The sequence below is a fragment of the Suillus subalutaceus genome (assembly GCF_016647625.1).
Source record: "Suillus subalutaceus strain FC151 chromosome Unknown DFJ58scaffold_82, whole genome shotgun sequence".
NCBI classification, from domain to species: domain Eukaryota; kingdom Fungi; phylum Basidiomycota; class Agaricomycetes; order Boletales; family Suillaceae; genus Suillus; species Suillus subalutaceus.
Window position 1 is genome coordinate 40,814 of NW_024540331.1, and position 14,642 is coordinate 55,455.

General features: G+C 47.0%; 5 protein-coding genes across 5 annotated transcripts; 4 read left to right on the plus strand and 1 right to left on the minus strand.

The window, feature by feature from the left end:
• Positions 1-1,220: 1,220 nt before the first annotated feature.
• DFJ58DRAFT_843043 (uncharacterized protein) lies at positions 1,221-1,676 on the minus strand (the record flags this gene model as incomplete). Its single annotated transcript, XM_041392908.1, has 1 exon — positions 1,221-1,676. One exon carries the CDS (start codon positions 1,674-1,676, stop codon positions 1,221-1,223), a length of 456 nt encoding a protein of 151 aa, XP_041241916.1.
• Positions 1,677-2,042: 366 nt separating this feature from the next.
• On the plus strand, positions 2,043-5,381 carry DFJ58DRAFT_717130 (uncharacterized protein; the record flags this gene model as incomplete). Its single annotated transcript, XM_041384328.1, is given in 11 exon segments — positions 2,043-2,153; positions 2,695-2,787; positions 2,828-2,854; positions 3,013-3,207; positions 3,256-3,445; positions 3,492-3,569; positions 3,615-3,785; positions 3,810-3,973; positions 3,993-4,230; positions 4,309-4,602; positions 4,714-5,381. 11 exon segments carry the CDS (start codon positions 2,043-2,045, stop codon positions 5,379-5,381), a joined length of 2,229 nt encoding a protein of 742 aa, XP_041241917.1.
• Positions 5,382-6,201: 820 nt separating this feature from the next.
• DFJ58DRAFT_730013 (uncharacterized protein) lies at positions 6,202-8,085 on the plus strand (the record flags this gene model as incomplete). Its single annotated transcript, XM_041385818.1, has 2 exons — positions 6,202-6,775; positions 7,448-8,085. 2 exons carry the CDS (start codon positions 6,202-6,204, stop codon positions 8,083-8,085), a joined length of 1,212 nt encoding a protein of 403 aa, XP_041241918.1.
• A 1,433-nt stretch (positions 8,086-9,518) lies between these two features.
• Positions 9,519-11,550, plus strand: DFJ58DRAFT_891157 (uncharacterized protein; the record flags this gene model as incomplete). Its single annotated transcript, XM_041394746.1, has 4 exons — positions 9,519-9,871; positions 9,906-9,961; positions 10,013-10,102; positions 10,157-11,550. 4 exons carry the CDS (start codon positions 9,519-9,521, stop codon positions 11,548-11,550), a joined length of 1,893 nt encoding a protein of 630 aa, XP_041241919.1.
• An 813-nt stretch (positions 11,551-12,363) lies between these two features.
• Positions 12,364-14,474, plus strand: DFJ58DRAFT_663105 (cytochrome P450; the record flags this gene model as incomplete). Its single annotated transcript, XM_041382335.1, has 11 exons — positions 12,364-12,565; positions 12,620-12,944; positions 12,995-13,143; positions 13,197-13,312; positions 13,363-13,485; positions 13,551-13,740; positions 13,797-13,878; positions 13,933-14,058; positions 14,114-14,154; positions 14,188-14,317; positions 14,372-14,474. 11 exons carry the CDS (start codon positions 12,364-12,366, stop codon positions 14,472-14,474), a joined length of 1,587 nt encoding a protein of 528 aa, XP_041241920.1.
• Positions 14,475-14,642: the final 168 nt, after the last annotated feature.

The following is a 14,642-nucleotide window of genomic DNA, read 5'->3' on the forward strand; positions in this document are numbered from 1 at the left end:
TAATTGTACCGTCACTGGGCCCGGGAGCGATGGCGTGAGGAAAATGTCGTTGCTGCTACTACTACCGCTCCGACTGTCGCGTCCATAGTACTTGTGCCAGTCAACATTAGGCTAGCCTGAGCACGTTGGACCTGGGGTCCCAAAGGCAGGAGCTATGCACCAAAGGGCCTATTGGCCCTCCCACAGCTTAGTCAGCACGTAGGCTAGGTTTCACCATGTTCGGTTAGCATCAGGCTTAGGCCGCTGGCTCTGCTCTAACGCTGCTAGTAAGACGCCATGGTGAATGAATTCTGATTTGCATCCATACATGCGCTGACTAAATTTTATATCTGCGTGGGTTTCATTTCAGCTTCTCTTATTTCCTGAGTGATGAACAAAGTCTTCACCTCTGCCATACCTGAGGTAATGCCCCGCCGAGTGCTCGTACCTTGCTGTGGGAGCCGAGCTTTCAATCATCATTCGGCACAAGCGATTCGCACTAGGCAAGACCAATGTTATACGAGAAAGGAGTTTACCACCGTCCCCTGTTAGGCTGTTACATGTTACTCGTCGGCGGATGCCTGAAATTGCATCATTTGAAACAAGGCAGTCACCATTCAAACTGCGTGTACAGCTTCCATGACCCCTGACGCGGACGTCACTTCATGACAAGCTGCTGAACATCACATGATCAAAAAAATTATTGACACACAGCTGGGCTCTGCTCGCCTGCGGACGATCTGTCAGATCTCTGAATACATCTGAGCCAAAGTGGACCATGAAAGGAGCTCCAGTGGAGCGCGCACATAGCGTTGACACCAATTGAAAATCACTCCGTTCTTACAATACTAGGGGTCGGCGTTGCCAACTTGTGACCAGTGCGGAGTGAATTCCAATTTATTTCTGATGCCACATGATATAAATACAATATGATACGTCGACCTCTCAGCCATCAAACCATCTGTCAGTCTCAGCCATCAAACCAACAGTCAGTCTCAGCCATCAAACCATCAGTCAGTCTTAGCAAGGCGCAGCTCTTTTCTTTTAGTCAATCTCTGATACCACTTTAGATGTCCCGGCTTCGGCATTAAGGTGCATTCTTTTTGCTTCCGGCTGTTCCGTATCTTCGTCTTCCATGCGACGTTGGGAAAACTGAAACTATTGGACCAAGGTTTAATACCAAGGTATGGGTTGACTAGTCTGAGGACTAAGCTAACAGACTTTGTCTTTTAGGGGGATACCTAGTAGTCATGTCCATGCATGATTCCCAAATCATGCAGGACAACGTTACTAGCGAAACGCATCATTTTTCCCGTTACATCTTCGACAATCATGTTTTTGTGTTCTTTGGTCTTACCAACTTGGTTTTGCAAGGTCTCCAGGTTATTGATTGCAGCCGTGAAATCTGCACCTAGTTCTGGATTAACAGGGCGACAAATGTGGAACTGGAATTTTGTTTTCTCAAGAGGACTCATCCCTCCGCTGAAGTGATTGCCTGCGGGACCGCATCTAAGATGATACGCGGAAGCGCGACCCACTATAGTAGCGAGAAACGGTTCTTCGTCCTCGTTTACCACCTCAAGGCCAGTCAAAGTATGTTGCCATACAGTGGATGTGATAAAGTTAGGAGAAGCAGCATAGCTGCTTATATTTGAATGCTTGACGTGATAGGAGTGAGCATCAAAACATTGCGCCATGGTGGTTACAGTTTGACGCGGACTTAGTCAGATGATGCAGTTGCGAATGTATTTGTCATTGCCTAATGATTATGCTTGTTTACCTTGAACGCTATGTCTTCTACACTCGATGCAATGGAAATGGTGCAATTTTTGACGAAGAAGGATATCATTACTGAGGCTGGGTCGTTGTTAACCAGTCTGGAGAAGCGATCCTGAGCGAATCTTATTGCAGCTATCTCCCGCTCGCAAGAATTACAGTTAGCAGTCAGAGATGCTTACCATCGTAAGCAAGACATTCAGCAGGAGGAAAAAGAACGCCAATTAAAACACGCACGTTTTGATCATTCGTCATCTTCCGGAGAATTAGAGGTGGATGCTGATTTTATGAAGAATCCCCCCGACGATATCAAATGTCACGCCCTTTCTGGTTTTATCAACCGCACAGGTAACTTTGCGATGAAGTTTGCTGTATGCATATGTTGTGCAAGGGAGCTGGTGTCACAACCCTTATAACGAATTAACGCAGGGGCAGAGACTAGGACTCAAACAAGGATATCACAACAAAGAGGAAAGGATAGCAGGGACATCTTTAGGATTGCTAGCAGTAAGCTAATACAAAAGAGGTTTGAACTGAAGAACTACTGACTACAACGAGCTACCTATATACATATATTGAAACGGAGAATGAATCTGAGTCTGAACTAACTAGCCAATCATTAAATAGAAAAGAGAATCGTACGATGATTTAAATATAACTACACTATGATGTCATGGAACGTGTGATGGCTGTGCAAGGGTTCTCGAAGGTTCTAGAGTCACGTGACTTGATTGCTTGAGTAAGGAAGTCGAAATCAGGGATGTCGGAGATAAAAGTAGTAGGCGCTAACGGAATAGAGAAGTTCGGGTTAGGGTTTGTGAAAGTTATAGGTACAGACGCTGACTGAGCGCTAACAACAGGCGCTTGTGACGGGCGCTTAACGGGTGTTTTACGAATGTTCAAGAAAGAATAATGGTTTGTATTTGGAACTCGTGACAGCTGGCAGTCGAAGAGGTGCAGAAAGTTTTTATTGATGAATTGCCTAACCGTTACCTTCTGACTCCCATCATCCGGCATACTGCTCAAGTGTTGGTAAATGGTTTGCTGTTGCACACAACGTCAATCTCTGAAGAAGACGGTCGGCAGCATGGACCCATTTGTCGTCCATGTTTGGAAGATCTCCAGATTAGCAACATCCCTGTTCATTCATTGGTCAATGGCCTTTGGATGGGAGCGATACCCGACGTTCTTTCCATTCTTAATCTTCCCGAGCGACTTCTCATTGCTCTGTATTTTCCTGCTGTTTATGTTCTCAAGTTGTATCCGCAACGAAAAGGAGCTAAGCAGTGGGATTCTACGTCTCTGAATAGTGGTGTTCGGGGGAATGTTTCGACTTATCAGTTGAATACACCTGACATTGCTAGGATGATTGAGGGTGATTTAATGCCACATAAACCTGTTATACTCGCTGCCATGGTTGCGGTCACCATCATTGGTCCTAGTAAACTCCCAGTGAAGTCGCTGCCATCATTTTTGTCCGTTAGTCGACTTCGCATCAAGGCTGCGTTGTCATTTTTGAAACACGAGAACCATCTATATCAGAATATCGTGATCTCGGATGACCATCTATCGCTTTTGCCGGAGGAAGGTATCCCTGAGGATCTACTCTCAGTTGTCAAGTACTCAGATGAACAATATCTCGTGGAACAAGAGCGAGCAGGATACGTTGTAGGAGACGACGACGATAATGGTTAGTCGTTCTTTTGCAGTTTATTCATATGAATGAAAGATTCTAGATTTACATTCTACGTTCGAGACATTGGACTCTAGCAATGTTGTGAGAGAAGAAGATGTAGACGTTAGTGGAGACATTGGTTAGTCTTTAAGGTATCAACAATAGTTGTCTGACTTCTTTCAAGATCCTAGTGTTGTTCCGATCCAGGCTCATGGCGTCATTGATGCTGAAGCTACGCTGCTCTCGAACCAGGATGTGCTTGCTAATGCATTAGCAAATACGTCTGCTACAGAGTCATATCTTGTTCAACATGGATCTGGATTTGTTAATGAATATGCGCGCCGTGATACGACTGGTGTGCTTTATGCTGGTACTCCAGATGATCCAAACCACCTCTTAGGTGCTTTTCCTTGCTTGTTTCCTTATGGGCTAGGAGGATTCGAAGTCTCTCGACCACGTCCTGTCTCTTATGAAGCTCACGCTAAGTGGGCTATGCAATACGGTGACAAGCGCTTTCGAAAAGACTTCCACTTTATGTTTCAAGTTTTTCGGTGTTATCCAGAAACGTCAGGTTTGTCGATCCGCGGTTCTGCAAGTTCAGAAAAAGGCTTTTCTGGACAACGAAGCGTCTTTCGCTCATTTAACTGCCGATGACCTTGCATTGGCCGGTCGCCAGGAAGCAAAAAAAGAAGCTATCTCCAACCCGGTGATCCGTGCCTTGAAAAAACATCTCACTGCAGTTCGAGTCAATGTGGTGGGCATGGACAAATCCAGGATTAGTATTCGTGCTTATATCTGGGGTATGACCGTTCTTTGAAACCCACCCTCTTTGTGGATCACAATTAATCCTACCGACACACACAATCCTATCGTCCAAGTATTCGCTGGAGAGGAGATTGATCTGGATCTATTCGATCGTACTGCAGGGCCTGACTCCGCCCAGCATGCGAAGATTGTTGCAGATGACCCTTACGCTGCCGCTAAGTTCTTTCATTTCGTAGTTCGAGCCATTTTTGAGGAGTTGATGGGTATTACAATTCATAAGCGGGCAGCTAGAGGGTCCCAAATTGTTCGGCGCGAGGGGATTTTTGGAACGCTGGAAGGGTATATTGGTACGGTTGAAGCTCAAGGCCGAGGAACATTGCACCTGCATACGCTAATCTGGTTACGTGGTGCTCCAACTGCTTTAAGAATGAAGGAGTTATTGCAATCACCCGACTTTTGATCGCGCGTTTTGGCGTACATCGCATCCAATATTTGTGCTCATCATGATCAGGTAACAGAGGAAATTTTGGCTACAGCACCTCGAGACAAAGCAGTTTCGTACTCTCGGCCTCTCGATCCCCGTTCACCCACCTTTTCAACCTCTCATCACGACGTGGAAGGTCGATTGGTTCGTGCTGTTCAGGTCCATAAATGTGGACCTGGATGTCTGAAGGTTAGCGGTGGTCGTTTGTTATGCAAGCGTCGAGCACCATTTCCTTTAGCTGCTGGAGCTTGGATTGATTCCAATGGTGATTGGGGACCTCAACGTACATACCGGTTCCTTAATAACTGGAATCCTACCATTTTATTGGCGACTCGCTCAAATCACGACTGCAAGCTCATTACGAATGGCGAGGGAACAAAACACATTGCATGGTATATCTCATCCTACGCTGCGAAACGACAGCAGCACTCCTGTAATGCATCAGCCCTTTTAGCAAAAACAGTGGCATATCATCGGCGAGATGAAGCTCATAATAGTGATATCCGAACTCTGAACAAACGATTGCTACAACGGTGCGCTAATGCTCTTAGTCGCGAGCAGGAGTTCAGCGCACCAGAGGTAGTATCGTATTTAATGGGATGGGGGGATCGTTACATTTCACATCCCTTCCAGACTATCCATTGGAGTTCCGTTGCAGTGTTGTTGAAGCGAAGTTTTCCGTTTTTGAGAGATCATCAGTGAGTAATTCAATAGCGGTTAGATTTTTATTAATAGACATTTGTGTAGGGTGAAGACTCCTACATCTACCCAGGATTCAAAACGTGGTTTGGAGGTGAATCTTTTCGTCCTGGACGGTAAATTTCTTGCTTATTTATAGACCGAGTACGTGTCTGTTGAAATTCACGAAGGAAATCTACGTATACGAGATCAGCTTCGAGAATACATTGATCGTGGTTGCGAATTTGAGCAACTCAACTATTTGGAATACTTCCTCAACACGTATGATATCAGGTCTGACGCGGACGTGCCTTTAGTGCACAAAAAAGCTGGAACCAAATTCCATGTACCATACCTTGCAGGCACCTCTCATTCAGGCCACGCTCGTGTTTTACAAACTGAAGGACATGAAACTATGCCCCACATTCCAGGGCCCTGGTTTCCACCTGCAAATGACTCCGATTCACGTCCGTTTTACTGTGCATCCATGCTGGCATTATTAAAGCCTTGGCGAGACATCCAGACGTTGAAGACAAATACGGAGACATTTGAAGTCGCATTCACTTCTTTTATGGCCAGTGCTCCACAGCAGGTGCAAACCATTATCAACAACATTCAGTATTTTCACGACTGCGCTGATCAAGCTAAGCGTGAGGAAGAGAAGACGTGACTTACTCGTAACTTCGGTTATGCTCTCGTACCGCCTGGGGAACATCTGGACAATGTGTTCGATGAAGGCGAAGGTATTGCAGGTCAATCCACCGACCAAAGCGATTCTGTGGAGGACTGTGTTAACGACGAGGACATCTTACAAGCCTGTGAAGGAACACTCAGTACTTGGGAAATGGTCTACGCCGAAGTTGCAATGAATATTGCAGAGGAGTATGATTTTTTCGGGGTCGTACAGGAATCTACGCCACATCTACCGGTTGCGACTGTTGTTACAGAGGATGACTTAGAAAATTGTTTGCAGTGGCAACGCCACATCGCAGAGGCCGATTCTCCTGATGCAGAAGCTCCTAGTAGAGAAATTAGCGCAGGAGACATTACCATCGCACCTTCATCCTTATCCATTCATCCATCCGCACAATTGGACAACTCTGCTGGAGAAACGTCAATGGACCAATCTAAATTATCTCCCCTCGACCCTCCAAGTTATTTAAACAAAGAACAATCTATGGCGTTCACAATCATAGCAGAGCATATCTATCGACTTCTTAATGGTGAAGATCCTCCGCAACTTTTAATGGTCATCCACGGTCTGGGTGGTATGGGGAAAACGCGATTGTTGAAAGCTATAACGAAAATGTTCTCTGACATGGGTATCGCGGATCGTTTTGCTAAAACAGCGTTAACGGGTGTCGCTGCATGTCAAATCGGAGGAAAAACCTTACACTCTTGGGGTACCCTACCTGCCGGTAAAGGAACACCGCGAAGTGACACATGGATCTATTGACCAAGTGCGCAAACTGCTCGCCGACATCATGTGAACATGCATGACACCTTTCTTCTCGCTGCCGATGAAATGAGTCTGTTGACGACAGATACACTGTATTTATTATCTCAGGTCGTAACGGCCTATCGTTTGGCCAATATCGTTCCAAGGACACTGGTTGACGCCCCCTTCGCTGGACTTAGTGTCGTCTTGTTAGGCGATTTCCATCAATTTCCTCCAGTTGCTGGCCGTAATCGCGCGTTGTACTCCCAACATCCAACTACAAGCAAATGTGAGTTGGGCAGGAATATTTATGCTCAATTCAATACCGTCATCAATTTGACTCAACAAGTTCGAATCACGGACTCGGTATGGCTTGATATTTTAGGACGTGCCTGAGTAGGTGCATGTACCAGTGACGACCTCGCAGAAATTCGACGATTGGTGTTAACCACGGAGGATTGTAAAGTTCCCAATTTTACGGTGGCTCCCTGGATGCACGCAATACTTATTACTCCCCGAAATAGTGTGCAACTTAGGTGGAATAATCGCGCTACAGAGAAACACGCTGCTTTATCGGGAGAGATGATGTTTATTTGTCCCGCGGAGGATTCAGCACATGGGCAACCTCTGGATTCACGACAAAGATTAATAGTTGCAGGGATGCGTCTCAAAGAAACAGAACAACTGCCTACGATGCTTAGATTGGTGAAGGGTATGCAGGTTATGGTCACCCGTAATCTTGCTACTACTGCTAATCTTTCTAATGGCTCTCGAGGTAGAGTGGTGGATATAAAGTTGGACGTTAGAGAAGATGGAATCACTGATGAAGATGTCGCCGCACGTAAAGTCTTTCTTCATTATCCTCCAGCATTGGTCATACTGGAGCTCAATTTCTGTGAACTACCTCCGTTACCTGGTCTGGGCGAACGTCAAGTACCATTGACACCCGAGAAGTTTAAATTTACCATAGGCTCTAGTCCGTCCACTACCGTAACTCGACGCCAACTCGCTTTAACTCCCGCATATGCGTTCACCGACTTCAAGTCGCAGGGTCAGACAATCGAGCATGTATTGGTTGATGTTGGTCGAACAACATGCTTCAATTTGTCCCCTTTCAATGTGTATGTGGCTTTGTCAAGAAGTCGTGGTCGTGACACAATTAGATTGCTGAGGGATTTCGATAATGACTTATTTTTACGACATCCCTCTGAGGATCTCCGAATCGAAGAAAGACGGATTGATGGACTGGTAGAGGAAACCACAAAATTATTTGATAGTACACATACGTGAGTGTTTATACGCATCATTTACCAGTCTCTCATAAGCGCTACCAGATCCGCTATCATGTCTTTGTCTTGTGAGTAGTAGATGCTGGTTTCAGTTGTATGCAACATTGCACATAGGACATCTAGTTTCATCATTATTACAACCTCTTATATACTTGTAGCACTCACCTATAAAGTTATCGATGCCTCGATGGTGTCCCATTTCGATGTCAATCAGGATAATTTCTTGTTCAGTTTCGGTCCATGGTTCCCCTGTAAGAAGCAACACAGTTCTCGCTTTAACGGCTGATATAGAACTATATTCGTGCAGCGTAGGTTGGACTGGAAAGTGATGTGTCTTTAGGGTGAAGTGTATACGTCAAGTTACGCACTAAGTAAGAAGGTCCCATTTCCATTGTTGTTCCTGGCTATCTCATGCAGAGACGTGAACATTGCTGTAGGGTTACATGCGTGCTTTGTCATAAAAGTGTTGGCTAGTCATTATGATGTCATCACAAATCTGTCGAAACATCCACCAGTAATGGAATGTGTCTTATTACCTGGAACTTTTTTTATAGGTCCGTGCTGAGACTGGGTACGTTGTTCGCTGTTAACACATATCAGCTTTCCGCCAAGGACGAGGGGCTTTACATATCTTTCGTTTCCCCAATTGCGATCATCATATGGTTGAGTTAGGATCAGCTGTTGACATTTCAAATACGGTCAATGGACTTCATGGTCGACGTTTACAAGGTATGCAAATTGAGATGAAAGGACAAGTAAGTGAATGAATAGCTTCAAATAGGTTTAATTGAATATCTAGTACGACAACGAGGAGTGTGTATGATGTTTGTTGAGGATGAAAGCTCTGCGGACGAAATCTCAGCTCTGTTTGCAATGTGACTGGTGAGTCGCGATGTCTAGTACTTATGCGGATGACGACTGACCTTTTGGATACGTGTAGCAACGAGGTGGAAACATGGAGGAGTTAAGGGAAAGAACATAATGGTCCGCATATCAGCACTTCATAGCCTAGTATCTCAAATAATCCGTGAGAATGGTATCATCCGGATTTCATGATGAGGCGTTTTTTCTGAGTGTGGCGGATTACCCTTGTTACCATAACTGATCAGATTTGTGTGGTGTTGTTTTGAATCTGCACGTCACGCAACATTGTAGGTGACCGTGCTCCGCACGGTAATGTTATCATATATTCAAAATAACAACAACCTATTATAGAAAGGAAGGCGACCTGACACAGTGAGGAAAAGACGTCATAATGAGATCCGGAATGTACCGTTCTCAGCGGAGCTAAAGAGTAAATAATAATGGTACTCAAAGTAAGATTCAGAATTCTCGCTAAGCTCGGTAAAGCTCGGTAAGAAGCTCACCAAACTCGGGGCTTGCCACGCACCTGACATGCGGCAGACTTCGGCACCCTAGCGGACTTCAAAAGTTATGCCTGTCGTTCGACCACCACCTCGACGTCGCTCTGCGCGACTGAAAGCTTTACAGACACCCTTTCCAAGGGGCAAAAACGCCATGGATCCAACACAGGGGCCGGTCACTCGCGGGAGGGGTAGCAAGAGTAGAGGCACACGGCATCCTGCTGTGGGAGGAGGGTCAGATCACCCCAAATTCCAGATACAGTGGCTATCTGCACCTTTCCGCACCCAGAAAGTCATCGACCACCTCCGTGACCACCCAGCTGACTGCCGGATCCTATTTTCCTCTGATGCAAAACGACCACAGAATGATAGTGACCGTCCCTCAGGCAAAGATAAACTTTCAGTCTGCGCTGTTATTGCGAAGTATGTGTTCAAGAATGATGCTGACTATGTGAAGCATTACGCGGACGAGCCCGACAAATTTCGAGACTCGACGAATAGTCACATCAATGGGTACGTTGTTCTGACTCTCTTCCTCAAAGTGTACTAATATTCGTTTCACAGACTCAGAAGAAAGTATCGCGAGTCCTATGACAAGTTACACTCAACCGGCTGCTGGTATCATGCCAGAGGATGAAGCGCAGAATTTGCACGGTGCATTTTTTTAAAAAATTACATCTATCATAGCCTGACTGATTAAATTCACAGCGCAAATTTTGAAGGAATTCCCCTGGTATGATGAACTCATTGACATCATGGGGGGGAATCCAGCAATATCCCTCAAGACAGTCTCGTCACACCCGGGAGTAGACCACGCAGCAAAATATTTCTCCATCTCACGTACCGCCGGCAGCTCGTATTCCAACAGTCTGGGCTCTGGGAGCGCTCAGTTTAGCGCCCAGCCTTTCTCTCCTCAGCTTCCTCCTGCTGGCGCTCAGCCATACTCTCCTCAGCTTCCCCCCTCAGCTTCTCAGCCTTACCCGCCCTCTTACCCTCAACCTTACCCGCCCTCTGACCCTCAACCTTACCCACCCTCGGGCGCTCAACCTTACCCGCCCTCTAACACTCAACCTTACCCGCCCTCGGGCGCTCAACCTTATGCGCCCTCGGGTGCTCAGCATTACCCGCCCTCGGGCGCTCAACCTTATGCACCCTCGGGCGCTCAGCATTACCCACCCTCGGGCGCTCAGCCCCACGGCAGTCAATACGCGTTTGGCCATGCCCCTCATAGCCAGTACCCACATCACCACCAGTCTGGCGCGCCCCCCGCACGCTCTCGCAACGACCCCAACTCGCTTCTTGATGACGACGACGACGACATGGATTTCTCATTCGAAGATCTACCAAAGCCGACTCCCCCCCCGCGACGTGATTACCGCGACGACCCTCACGCTATTATTCTCGACAGTCCGCCGAGGTCTGCACGCGCTGCATCCAAACGTCCGGCTCCTCCGTCGTCCCCTTCGCCCCCCATTACCCCTCCGCCTCAATCTCAACGATCCGAATTCATGCTGCCGCGCACATCGCAGACGTCTCACCGGGACAGTCGTGCATCCTTCGGGATGTCCGATCCACAACGGCGCCCTAGCACGGGGTCGGTCAAAGCATCCTCTCGCCGCTCTTCAGGCTCTTCGCGCTCGAAGCCTGCGTCGGCGTCGTCAGCACCTGCATCAACGTCAATGACATCACCAGCCAATTCCGCATCAGCATCCGCAGGAAAAACGAGGCAGGGGAAGAAGCAGCGGTCTGACCTTCAGAGTCAGGTTGACGCACTCTCTGACGAGATCGAGAGTGCGCAGTCGGACCGTGTCACTCGGGACGAACTCAAGAACGAGCGGTACATGGCCAAGTACAACTTCGCGCGCCAAGTCAACGAACACAAATTCCTCAAAGCCGAACGTGCGGATACTTTCGCCGAAGCTGCCACTGCGCATCAACGTGCCCTGGAGGCCAAGGAGTCTGAGATTCGTCTTCGAGAAGCAGAGATGAAGATGCACGCGGCATTAGCGCAAGCGCATGCGGAGGAGGCGGCAACCATGCGCCTCAAGATTGAGTTTGCACGTCTTTCTGGGTCTGGATCTGGGTCTGGGTCTCAGGCTTGAGTGTGATGCTTGCAATATCTCTTTTGTTCTTGTTTTATGCTCGTTTTCACGCTACTGTCTATGTCACTCATATGTAACTCATACTCTGTTGTGGTACTTTACTATACAATGATGTCCTGGTGTTCTTGCAAACTCCTAATGTATGACTTTGCCTGCATCTCTACCTAATGCATGACTTTTCCTGCATCCTCTCGTGAATTCTAAGTGTCGTTTGAATGTCCGATTTCATGCCGAAGTGTGCCGGTATGACTAATTTACGTGCTGCCGAGTTTTGCCAAAACTCTAGCGAGCTTTACCGAGCTTTACCGAGCTTAGCGAAAATCCTGAATCTTACTCTGAGTGCACCTAATAAACAACTGCATCTGTCCTGTACGTGCGGACAATATTCACCTTCGCTTTAACGGAGCTAGACTCGTAACCAGTCTGATGTGAGTACGTCCTTTGAGAGTGGGAAATCTTGATGGCTACGCCACTCGACTTGTCCATGGTTATTTCGGAGCCTGAATTTGCCATCAGATCACCCTCCAACTTGAATAGGAATGTAAGTACACCCTATACACAATGTTGCATGCCCAAACCTATTAAAATTGTTCAACTATTCGTATTAGCCCTAACAAAAAAATGTCAATCGCTCCGCACGGTTATAATTCGGCGGCGCCGACCCCTAGTAGCTAGGTGTTCGAACTTTTTGCGTCATAACACATTTCGGAACTCGTGTCCTTCCAATGTGTTAAATACAAGATATCCACTTATCTGATCAATTCGCTCTACATCACCGTTCTTGAGTTGCTCTTCCTCTACTAGTTGTAGACCATGTTGACAATCACCAATGTTACTTGGTTGGACTTACTATGCCTTACTGGTGTTGGAGTCTACCTGGTAAAGCAGGTGCTCATCAAGAAGAATCCTGCACCATATCCACCTGGTCCCCGGGGATGGCCTCTCATTGGCAATGTTTTGGATATGCCTCGCATCAAGCCATGGCTCACATTTGCTGAGTGGGGTCAGAAGTATGGTGAGTACTTTCCTTTTTTCCAAAATCATGCATTTTCACAACTCTTATCTGTAGGTGATATCACGCATATCGAGGTTCTGGGTCGGCACATAATTGTGCTGAACTCTACCAAGACTGCATTGAAAATGATGGACAGTAAAAGTACTTTCTATTCTGGCCGTCCTGTTATTCCTATGGTTGGCGAACTTGTCGGCTGGAAGGACTCTTTACCTTTCCTTCCTTATGGTGATCGCTTTCGCCAGCAACGCAAGAACTTACATCGTGTCATCGGCAGTCGCGCCGCAGCGGACGTATACAACGAGATCGAGGAGGTTGAAACTCGTCGATTCCTGAAGCGTGTGCTTGCGAAACCCGACCAACTGCAGGAACATATCCGACAGTATGTATTATGTGTCCTCGAAATGACATGGTCTTGAATTTTCACTATAGCACTGCTGGCGCGATCATTTTGTGCATCTCTCATGGTTACGAAGTGAAAGAGAATAATGATCCCTTCATTGACCTTGCAGACCGCGCTGTATTCAATCTCTCGCAGGCTACAGTTCTCGGTGCATTTATGGTTGATATTTTACCATTCAGTAAGCTATATTCTTCTGACGTTTGTGTTGGCTTCCGATGACCTGGATTCTAGTGGTAAAGGTTCCCGTGTGGTTCCACGGTGCTGGCTTCAAGCGCACAGCACGTAAATGGCGCGAGACCCTGGAAGAGATGGTTTCTGCACCCCACAAGTTGGTGAAGGACCAGATGGTGACCAATTTGCAGTTTTGCGATTATGCATTGAAGTTCAATATTTACAGGTTGCTGGCACCGCCCCTGTGTCTTTTACCTCGACTCTCTTGGAAGGCAGTCATGTGTCTGCGGAAGAGGACCACGCCGTGAAATGGTCTGCTTTCTCCCTATACGCCGGTGGCGCCGACGCGGTTAGTCCTTACATATTTTTGTTTCTAATAATCATCTTCTGAAAGTACTGCGCCTATTTTCTCAGACTGTTTCTGCAACATACTCGTTTTTTCTAGCTATGACACTTTTCCCTGATGTGCAGAAGAAGGCCCAGGCTGAAATAGATGCGGTTGTCGGTCCTGACCGTCTTCCCACCTTTGCCGACCGCGACTCCCTCCCCTATACTGAGGCGCTTGTCAAAGAAGTTCTCCGCTGGAACGTCGTCGTTCCCACCGGTATGCGGATCTCGTTCATGACATTATTTATTTGCCAACGAGTATTTCAATGACAGGTTTCGCCCACTGTGTAACTGAAGACGATATCCATGACGGGTACTATATTCCAAAAGGCACCTTAATAATGCCTAACATTTGGTTGGTGCTCCCCTTCGATTGATGAACAGAATGTAATACTCTTAATTACGACAGGTTCATGCTCAACGATTCACGGACATATGCTAACCCCGAGCAATTCAATCCTGAACGCTTCTTGGCTAAGAATGGAAAGGAGCCTGAGACGGAGCCTCGCACAATGTGCTTCGGTTTTGGTAGGCGGTAAGCATAGAGTTGGTTCTGGACCTGATCGGAATGCTAATTTTCTGCTCCGCAGTATTTGCCCAGGTGTGTCCAACTCGCATCAATTAACTAACAGTATGCTGACATCTACTTGCTTTTGATGTACAGGTCTCCACCTTGCTAATGCCGCCATTTGGATATCCATTGCGATGTCACTGGCCGCGTTTGATATTTCAAAGGTTGTCGAGAATGGTGTTGAGATCACCCCCGAGGTTGAACCCTTACCAGGTACGATCAGGTATGTCGCATATCTTGTCGCGTCCGGTACTGGTCTGGATTGACACACTCTCAGCCACCCCAAACCCTTCAAGTGTTCTATCTCGCCTCGCTCTGCAACTGTCCTTGAGCTCATTGAACAAGATGCTAACCACTTAGTTCACGATAACACACTTTAGTGTAGCCTAAGATATATAGTGCTATGTAGGGGAGGGGGACCTGCAATGAGACTACAAGTGCTATGTTACAGTTCGGATTTTTGCTATGCCTAGTCATACCGAAATTGGTGGCTGTGCCTTTCCCTGGCGCATAAGTGGCTACAAGCCTTTCTTTGCCCTCATCGATTA